Genomic DNA, 10,609 nt, shown 5'->3' with positions numbered 1-10,609 from the left:
ATTTGTGGATTCTTGCATGTAAATTAGATGGAATTAAATACAATTAAGCTATGTGTGCTGTTCTGGGAGGTAAGAGAAGCGAGATGGAGGTTGCTAGGAATCTGTGACATAGATGACTTCTTGCACAGGCTTGTTTTCTGTTGCTCTTGCAAGTGCATTTACCAGAAATAGTGCAGTGAGGTACAGGGTGTCATTATGATATTCCTTATTGTTAGATCTTTTTGTTGAAGGGTTTTGTAATCTCTGATTAAAAAATGTTGCCTTAATAATAATAGAAAAGAAAAGAAAGCATATAATAATTAGAGGCAGACCCAAGCTTTTTCTTGATTATTATTTGTATTATGGCAAAGCCTAGGGGCGCCACTTAAAGTTGAAATCCCATTGTGGTAGGCACTGTGCAATTATAGAATAAGAGGCAGTTCCCTGTCCCAACAAGGTTACAGTCAGACTAGACAAAACAGGGAAAGGATGGCAAACTGAGGCATTGGGAGATTCACTGACTTGCCCAAGGTCACTTAGCAATTTTGTGGCACAGTAAGGAACTGAATCCAGCTCTCCTGAGTCCCAGTCTAGTGCTTCAGCCGCCAGGCCATCCTTCCTCTCTTCAAAGGGAATTCTGAACCTGGGGCAGGGCTGGCTCTAGGTTTTTTGCCTCCCCAAGCTCCAAGAGCGCAACTGCCCAAGCCAAAAAAAAAAAAAAAAAGGATGACCAGACTGCCGCCCCTGGGATTGTGCCGCCCCATGCACGTGCTTGCTTTGCTGGTGCCTAGAGCCGGTCCTGACCTGGGGTTTGATCATTGCACAGATCTGATTTTGTAGTTCCCCAAAGCTCAGAAATGCTTAGATTTGGAGTTTTGGTCCCAGCCCATTACAGAGATAATGGTAAGCTACAAAGCTCAGAGTGAGATCCAAACCTCTTCAAAGTTGGGTGCTCAGCTCTGTGGTTTTGGTTCTGGTTCATCTCAAATTATAATGTCAGGGAAACATACTGTACAGACATTTACTAACGATGCATCAACGTGCTGTCAGTCGTAGTGATTTATTTGGATTTGCAGTGCTGAACTAATTAAATTACCCATGTTGGACTAAAAAAAGAGTTTCTCTTGTAGCACTCAGTAAAATTATTGCCTCTGTCTAAACAGACTAGCAAAGGTTAACAGTATCTGTTTATATTGCTAATAAAGAAAATCCTGTTAAACTGTGTCTGATGCCGTTTACAGGTTCAGTAAGAGTCCTCGAAGAACACATTGCCAAGAGAAATGGTTTTAGACTTTTTAATTTAATTTTATGTGGGGGGAGTGTATCCTATTTAATTAGCGAGTAAGTGGGAACTGTGCTGTGACACAAGAAGATTCCCCTGTATAAACACAAGGAGGTTGTGTGGAATGAGTTTAGCTCTCTTACAGGATGCAGTATTGCAAAAAGGTCAACAACAGGGGGACACGTATTGTTACAGATTAGATTTGCCAAATTACTTCAGCATTGTACACTGGAATGCAAGATCATTTGTCTTGTTCAAATTAACATCTGTACCTTTCTTTGGCCCTGCACGCTGTTTTCCTTCACACCCCTATTTTTAAGGAATTGTGCAAGAAGCTAATTTTAATCCATCGTGTCAGTCATGTGTTAGTTGGTTACCATCTGCTCCTATTCTCTGAAGTCAAGTTTCTGATGGTCTAGTTGAGGTTGATCTGAATAATCTTGCTATTTTCATCCCTGTGGCCATGGCAATCCATGTCAACTGTCTCAGTTTACACTGTCATGTGTTAAGCCTTTTATATTTTATCCATATAGTGCTTCAGCTGTTCCCATTTTGTTCTCCATGTGTTTGTTAAAGAATAATACAAGCAAAGTACTGAAAAAAGACATTCCAACCAGCTTGCTAGTTTCTCTAGTGCAGAGTTGTATGATCACCATGTCTTCAGTGTGAAGTAACCCACTTGTACTTATACAGGGGTTTTGCTATCAATGTCTCAAACTGCCTACATGATCTAATAAGAACTTTCTGGGTAACATACATTCTAAGACTTGGGGTCCTTTCTGATAAACGGTTCCTTATGATTATGTGTTTAGTGGTTCACCCCCAGCAAAACCAGACACCCACCTGGAACCACACATACAAAGGTACAAATTAGCAGATCCTAAAGTAATAATGGACAAGAATCATTTTAGGGGGTGGGGGAAGTAGTTACACTGAAAGTGTCCATTGCATATGAATAGTCTATTATCCTGCCCCCCAAAACATCCTCTTAAATGTATAATATCTCATGTGTATATAGCTGTATTCATTTCAGAGAATCCCAAAGCACATTACATACTAATGTGCAAATAATACCTGGATAACTTCACTCACCACAGCTATGCATTGTGGTGATGACCTGAGGTCAGAGACTCAAAGTACATTCCTCACTCCCACCAAAGGAAAAGCCCACATGTGTAGAGACACTGCCAGCTTACTTTCTGTATGAAGATATTATAAATATGGATTCAAAGAAAGATCCTTGATCTCTGGACTGTTTGGATTCTAACAAGGCAAAATGACTGCATGAGAAGACAGAGATCCCCAGAGTTATTCTGGGTAGCCCTGAGAGACTTTTAGGAAACTGGCAGATTACTACATCTTTGCTATCATTTGGAATTACAGACTGTGACTCACTTGTACATATATTTTTCCTGCTGTAACCTCTCATTAACTCTCATTCTGTTTCTTAGCCAATAAATCTTCAGTTAGTTTATTGTAGAACTGGCTGCATTGCATTACAACATTGTCTTTACTAAAAGCAGAAAAGAAAATGGGGAGGATGGGGCAGGGACAAAGGTGAAGTAGGAAGGAGCCAGTGGGGACAATGGGCAGAGAACCTGTGGCAATGTTCACTGCCTCATGAAGTATGACAGATTGATAGTCCTGGAGAAAGAGCTTCTTTGTTCAGCCTTAATAGGTACACTACACAACCCCAACCTGGGCAAGACAATCTGTACAGCTCAGAGGGTAGTTCACTCTCGGTACTGATTCAGTCCTTGTCCCAGCCACTTGGGGCTTGTCTACATGGGAACACTCAGAAAAGTAATCCACATTAACTTTTAAAGTGGATTAGTTAAACCACATTAAACCCTGTGTGAATTCTCTTATTCAGAATGGAAGTGGCCTTAATTTGATTTAGTTTAATTCACTTGCAAAGTGACTTAGGGCCACATTTCAAAGGTATTTAAGTAGCTAAAGATGTAGGTAGTCAGTGAGATGTAAGCTCTTAAGGGCTAGATTTTGAAAGGGATCTAGGCACCTGCAGAGGCAGATAGCTCCTAGTGGGATTTTCAGAAGTGCCTGAGCAGGTTCAGCATGTAACTCCCATTGAAACTCCATGGGAGTTAGGCATCTAATTCACATAGGTGCTTTTGTACATTCCACTTGGTGCCTATCTGCTTCTCTTGGCACCTACATACTTTTGTAAATCTAGCTCTGCCTACATCACTTTTGAAAATAGAACTTGGGCTCCTAAATCACTTGCACACTTTTGAAAATGTAACCCTTGTCATTAGCTTTTTAGTGCTATTGTTTAATATTCCATTGGGACAGAAAACTACAATGGCCAATATTAAACTCAGGAAAAAACGTTACGGTATGGTTGGGTTTTGAGATCTACAAGGCAGCCTGCAAGCTGGAGCAAATGGCCAGCTTGTGTGTTGGTGTCAACAGTAATAGAAATTTTCTATTTTACAGTTAGCAGGAGGGGATAGATAGAGCTGGACTGTTTGCTCAAGATTCCTTGTTCTGCTTCACAAGGGAGTCACGGTGCAATAATAAAAATATAAAGAACTATTTTATTTGTTAGTTTCCCCTCACATAACGAAGGTCACCATGCAGCAACTTCAAAAGTACAATGAAACAAAACAAGCAAAATGTTAAACCAGTTGAAATTAAATAAACCCTCCGAACCTGTTGTTGCTCTTATTAGTATTTGTTATCATTTATTACTTGTATTGAGGAGCCCTAGTCACAGAGCTGGACCCTGTTGTGCTAGGTGCCGTACAAACACAGCAAAGCACATAAGCACATAGAATCATAGAATATCAGGGTTGGAAGGGACTTCAGGAGGTTATCTAGTCCAACCGCCTGCTCAAAACAGCAGGACCAATCCCCAACTAAATCATCCCAGCCAGAGCTTTGTCAAGCCTGACCTTAAAAACTTCTAAGGAAAGAGATTCCACCACCTGCCTAGGTAACACATTCCAGTGTTTCACCACCCTCCTAGTGAAAAAGTTTTTCCTAATATCCAACCTAAACCTCCCCCACTGCAACTTGAGACCATTACTCCTTGTTCTGTCATCTGCTACCACTGAGAACAGTCTAGAGCCATCCTCTTTGGAACCCCCTCTGTAGTTGAAAGCAACTATCAAATCCCCCCTCATTCTTCTCTTCCGCAGACTAAACAATCCCAGTTCCCTCAGCCTCTCCTCATAAGTCATGTGCTCCAGCCCCCTAATAATTTTTGTTGCCCTTCACTGGACTTTTTCCAATTTTTCCACATCCTTCTTGTAGTGTGGGCCCAAAACTGGACACAGTACTCCAGATGAGGCCTCACCAATGTCGAATAGAGGGGAATGATCACGTCCCTTGATCTGCTGGCAATGCCCCTACTTATACATCCCGAAATGCCATTGGCCTTCTTGGCAACAACAGCACACTGTTGACTCATATCCAGCTTCTCGTCCACTGTAACTCCTAGGTCCTTTTCTGCAGAACTGCTGCCGAGCCATTTGGTCCCTAGTCTGCAGCAATGCATGGGGTTCTTCCGTCCTAAGTGCAGGACTCTGCACTTGTCCTTGTTGAACCTCATCAGATTTCTTTTGGCCCAATCCTCTAATTCGTCTAGGTCCCTCTGTATCCTATCCATACCCTCCAGCATATCTACCTCTCCTCCCAGTTTAGTGTCCTCTGCAAACTTGCTGAGGGTGCAATCCACGCCATCCTCCAGATCATTAATGAAGATATTGAACAAAACCGGCTCGAGAACCAACCCTTGGGGCACTCCACTTGATACCGGCTGCCAACTAGACATGGAGCCATTGATCACTATCTGTTGACATGCTTAACTTCAAGCACCTACTTATGTCCCAATGACTTCAATGGGAATTTCTCCTGAATAAGGGTTACGTGTCCATCTATCTGTGTTTTATTTTATACAGTGCAAGTAACAAATTGCAAAGATCTCTCCTAACCAAAGTTTGCATTATATAGAAAGCCAATTGCCATGTTGAGTTCACATCCAGAATGGGTAACAAATAGATCATTTTAGTCCTGTCAGCTATTTGTCTGCAAAACAGAACAGAAATGGGCAGGCTGCAATAAATGGGAAGGGTGCTGCAGATGTGGACGGAGGGCAGGGGGTACATTAGCAGAGCTGTCTGGGAAAGCTTGCAGTGCTCCAGAGTATGTTGTCCTCGCTCACACCTTTTCCAGACATTGCTTTCAGAGTCCATCATAGGCACTGACAGTCACCTGGTATTAAATCATGCCTCTTGTTAATTTTTCCACCCCTAAAAAGTTTTCCTCAAACAAATCAGCACATGTGAAATCACACTGTGTAGTGGAAGGTCCGCAGCTGTGCAACTCTCTCATTCTGGCAATCTGTTAATCTATGTAATGTGTCCACACGTTACTTGGATAGATATACAAAAATAAATATATTACCTGGGACTAGAGTGTTGAAAGCAAACCCTGTCATCTGAGAGCTAGACTGACCAAGTAAAAACAGTCTGACCTTCTCAACCGCTTGCTGCTTGTGTCAGAAACACAACTGCATCTTGAGCACATTGTCTAATAACTTGTACATATTCTATTGTTTGCTGAATATAATTAGCTTTTACAAAATAATAAATGTTTGACCAACATAATGACTTAGCCGTAATTAAATTCAGAACCCGTTTGCGCAGTTTTTGTAAAGAGATGCAATAATTTTAGAGTATTGTTAGCCTATTTCAACCACTTCCTAGCAAACAGCCCATTAGTGGTTTTCTAGCACTGCTAATAATATGAGACTTACAATGGGTAGCTTTAGCTGTCTGAGGCACCCAGCCTCGCCTTGAAAGTTCTTCAGAATTGGAGAAGTCACCTATAGACTGATTTTCAGTCATCTTTGGTGGTACTGCAATGTATTTGTACACCAGGGACATCTTTAAATTGGTTAACCCCAAACAATAGCATATTTGCAATTAGTATTACAGTATTCAGGCTGTAAACCTAGCTTGCCCTCCTCCAACACACACACACACACACAGCATTACCTTGATCACTCAAGTTTACAGAACCTTATGTTACAGAGAGATCACTGGAGTGTTAGTTCAGATAAGCATTTCATTTTTTTTTTTTTTTTTTTTTGGTAGCTCAGAGAATGCAGTTTACTTGAAAATTCCTGTAAAAGTTTTTCTTTTTCTGAACAGTTCTTGTATACTGGTATTTTTTTTTTCTGTGAAAGTGAGAAAAGGAGCATATTTTAATGTGTAAAATGGAAAGAGGTCTTGTTTTTTACACTCAGGATATCTACTCAGGATGCAAATGAACTTTCTGTACAGTTTGAATTCTGGTTCGGAAAGAGGTATCTACTTGTATCATATGAAGTGAAACAAAGATAGACATATCTTTCCTTGGGCAAAACTCCCATTGAAGTTAGTGGGTGAGTATGGATAGCGGCACAGAACTGAAGACTTTATTTAATTTTTACTGGTTTCATATTTTTTGGATTTTGCCTATTTTATTCCATTGTATATTATAAGCTGCTGTCCCATGTGTGAGCTGAGGAAATGCTTATTTGGGTGAGGAAATCCTAATAAATGAAACTGCCATCATCATCACTATTATTATTGCACCATGACAATGTAACAAAGCAGAACTAGAAGACCAAAGCACTGAGTCATGAACTAATCTTCTACATTTTAGATAAGATATTTCTGTTAAAGTTGATACCAAAGTACAGTCTGCTTCCTGCGGCCATTTCCTTTGTTTTGCAGGTTGCTTTGTCGATCTCACAAACAAAACCAAATAGCAAAGTAATATTTTTCCCCTAGCTGTATGTTGGCCTTTGTAACTTTCTGACAAATGAAATCTCAGCCAGCATGGGCTACTGAAAGAGGCTATTCCCAGCTCCTTTGTAAGGAATTCATGTATTCAGAAACTCTGAGAACTTCTGAAAAATGAACAGCAAGGAAAGCACTCCAGGGAGCTCTAGTTCAAAAACTGAAAAATAATTTGGGACTTGTACTGACAAGTACCCACCAAATTCTTCACTTCATAAATAATAAGAATCTCCATGGCTACCACACATCCGATGGGAAATGCATCTTCCCCCATTAATACAATAACCCTCACTAAATAGTCTTGCCCTTTACAGAAGAAAATAGGCCACTGAGAGGGAAGGGAGCTGGATAACTGGGCTCTCGTCTCTTTCAAGAGGGAAGCCATTAAGAATAAAATCCATGTATTTTCTGATTCACAACTCAGCCCAACAGGTATAAAGTTGACACAGTCCCTCAGGTTAAACCCTTAGTCCCCCATCAACTGAAACTACATAGAGCCCACTTATTTTTCCAGGCCAAGAATGAATTCTGATCTGTAGTAGTAAACTGAAATGCTCATAAACTTTATAAAATCAGAGGCCTGCAATGAAACATGGATGCTCAAACTCTTCTAAAAGCTCTTGCTGATATAGATAAAATGCTATGTAAGATACAATGCATTCATTTTGGCTAATTAGTTAATTATATAGACCGCCATCCATACAAGGTATCACAGAATGTTCCCCAGCCAAATCATCTGTCTATGCACATTCATGGAAGATTTGTAGGATATAATATAACACACAGGTAAGATCTGTAGAGATGGTGGGAAAGAGAGGGAAAAAAGAATATGAAAGCCAAACTTCAGGAAAAATGATAGAGCTTGGGGAAACTGTCAGAGTTAGAACATAGGATCAGTTAAATTTGTCCCTGGCTCCGCCACTGGCCTAGTGGCTCACCTTGGGCAAGTCACTTTGCCTCTCGGTGACTCTGTTTCCCCATCTGTAAAATGGGGGTGATGATACTGATCCTTTGTAAATTGCTTTGAGAGCTGCGGCTTGAAAACTTTCTATGTAAGAGCCCATTATTATTGCTATTTGTTATTAGCGTGAGGACTTGGTGTCATCTTCAGCCAGAGAAGAGAGATGGGGCTTTCTCATGGGATTTGAAGAGCATCTCATGAGATTAATTAGGTGCAGAGAGGGAGTGGAGCTAATGCAGATGATAGTGGAAGCATAGGGAAAGATCTACCTCCCAGCCACAATAAAGAGAAAGTGAGTGGGGACAGTTTGGCATTTCTCCTCAGAGGAAGAATTCTGTGACCTTAGGGGGAGTGATTCCACCTCTCTGTGCCGTAGTGTTTTCTCTCCATCCTTTGTCTGTTTAGAATGTAAGTTCTTCAGGGCATGGACTATCTCCCACTGTTTGTACAGTGCCTAGCGCAATGAAGCCTTATTTTGGTTGGGGCCTGTAGGCCCTACCATAATACACATAATTCTAGTAACAACAATAAAACATATTCAGAAGTAAACTAGGATGAGATTGACTTATTTATGCGCCGTAATGGAAGGACACTAAAGAAAACTAATAGCTGCATACTGGGAAGCATGTGAGAAGGAACATCAGCTCACACTTTCTGGTGCAATGAAAAGGCTTGCAGACGCCCTGAGACTAGAGCTACGCAAATAACAGATTTTTCAGTTTGCTGGCAATTCTAACAAATCAAAAAATTAAAATGGTTTCCGGTCAAGCTGCAAACAGTTTTCTTTTTTTCAAAATGTTCAGTGAATCAAAAAGTAAAACAAATCTTTTGGGTGAAATAGAAGGTTTCATTTCATTTTCAAGCTTTTCTTACATTTTTAATTTAAAAAAAAAATGAAAGGAAATTTGGAAACAAAATATCATTTGAAATAGAAAAATCTAAATGTTTTGTTTCAAAAATGATAAAGCAAACATGTTTTGATATTATGCAGAGGTTAGGGGGGGTTTTTAGGGTTTTTTCAATCAAAACGATTTGGTGAATTTAGCACAAAATTGCAAAATAATTTGGTGTTGCTGAAGCTGCATTTTTCGCCGAAAAAAGTTTTGGTAGAAAAATTTCGCCCACCTCTACATTAGATATGACATTTAGATTGACAGGCTGTGCCATTATCTGGGTCTAGAGTCGCTGAGAGGCATCCTTGCTAATTATCACAATTAAGCGGGTTTGGCATTTATCGGAGAAATGACTATGTTCTACTGTAGTTCTAATGATAGACAAGTGTCATCCAACAAATATCCCAAACCTGATGTGTGCCAGTGGTAATATTATAAAGGTTTCATGGGAGTACTTCCCAGATTAATGGATAGTTGCAATGGAACAAAAACTAAACATCTGCCCTTCTCTTCATGTATTTCTGAGAAACCATCATTCGTTTTTATGTACCTGTTTATGGAACATCCACTCCCACTTTTACCAGTGTCACCCTACTGTCTCCTCTGCAGGGCTTGCGATGAGCAGCACCCGGAAGTGAAGGCAGATGGATACGTGAACAACCTCGCAGAAGCAGTGGACATTATTGTGAAACAGCTGCACAAGTGATCGTGCTGTAGAAGATACTGATTTAAAGGCACAAAGAAGTTGGACTTGACATCTGAAGCTTAGCATACAGCTCACACACCAGGCTACCTCTTCCCCCGTTTAATTCATTTCCCTCTCTTCACCTAATTTCTACACATATGCAAGTAACCATAGGCAACCAGTAATGCTAATAGTTTGTTGTTAACTGCCTGATTTTCAAAGCGTCTCATTTCTAGGTACTAAAATGAAATGCCTTAATGATAAAAACATTAAACCTAACAGGTGCTTATGACTTCCGTGAATCGTCTGGTTTTCTAGCACCCGCCCATTCCCTTGAGTGCCAGGTAGCCATGCAGGAGGAAGAACAGATAAAATTAGCTGACATGAGTGGGTGTTGCGCCACTTGGGCCAGACTCTGTCCCTACCCAGGGAGCAGCGGGTTGCCCCAGCATGTGGGGAATCCCCAGGCAGCATAGGTCAGGCTCGAGGCTGCCCCTTTTTGTAGATGAGTGCAGAACTTTGTGTGTAAGATGCGTGCGCACACCAGTCCCAAGGTGAAGTTTTGGGGGAACCCCCTCATCTTGTAATGACATCCTTGATTTCCTCCTGGCTGGGTGTAACCATCTGCTCCGAGTAGCATCTTGTTCGAGATTTCTCAGCCTAGTGTGTGGGGGGCTTTGAAGCTGCTCAGGGCAGCAGTCGGGGCCTGCTATCGGTGAGATTTTCAGAAACGCGCAGCACTGGCCCAACTCCACTCCAACTGAAGTCAAAGTACAAGGTCTAGGGGCCACTTAAGTCCTGCTTCGCATGGGTGTCCCACATTTGAACTGTCATCATCTCGTCACATTGTTTTAGTCTTCAACTGCTAAAAATAGCCTCCGATACTTAGATGTTATTTTATGGCTGCTGGATGCCAGGCTTAATGATCTGGTGTTCAGTTCCCAGATTTAAAAAGCCAAGTAATAACTTTGCCCTGCATTGCTATTGCTTGGAAATCTT

General features: G+C 41.0%; 1 protein-coding gene across 2 annotated transcripts in view; it reads left to right on the top strand.

Moving 5' to 3' along the window:
• LHPP (phospholysine phosphohistidine inorganic pyrophosphate phosphatase) overlaps window positions 1–9,902 on the top strand; it is a 165,323-nt gene extending 155,421 nt beyond the window's left edge. For both annotated transcript variants that reach the window (XM_073354120.1, XM_073354119.1), the window contains one exon: window positions 9,535–9,902. In XM_073354120.1, coding sequence (XP_073210221.1) covers window positions 9,535–9,631 — 97 coding nt within the window. In that variant the 3' untranslated portion in view covers window positions 9,632–9,902. The remainder of the gene's footprint in view (window positions 1–9,534) is intronic.
• Window positions 9,903–10,609: the final 707 nt, after the last annotated feature.

This window comes from Lepidochelys kempii, chromosome 7, assembly GCF_965140265.1.
Source record: "Lepidochelys kempii isolate rLepKem1 chromosome 7, rLepKem1.hap2, whole genome shotgun sequence".
NCBI classification, from domain to species: Eukaryota; Metazoa; Chordata; order Testudines; family Cheloniidae; genus Lepidochelys; species Lepidochelys kempii.
The sequence above is the reverse complement of the archived record's forward strand: the minus strand, read 5'-3'. Positions and strand labels throughout refer to the sequence as shown.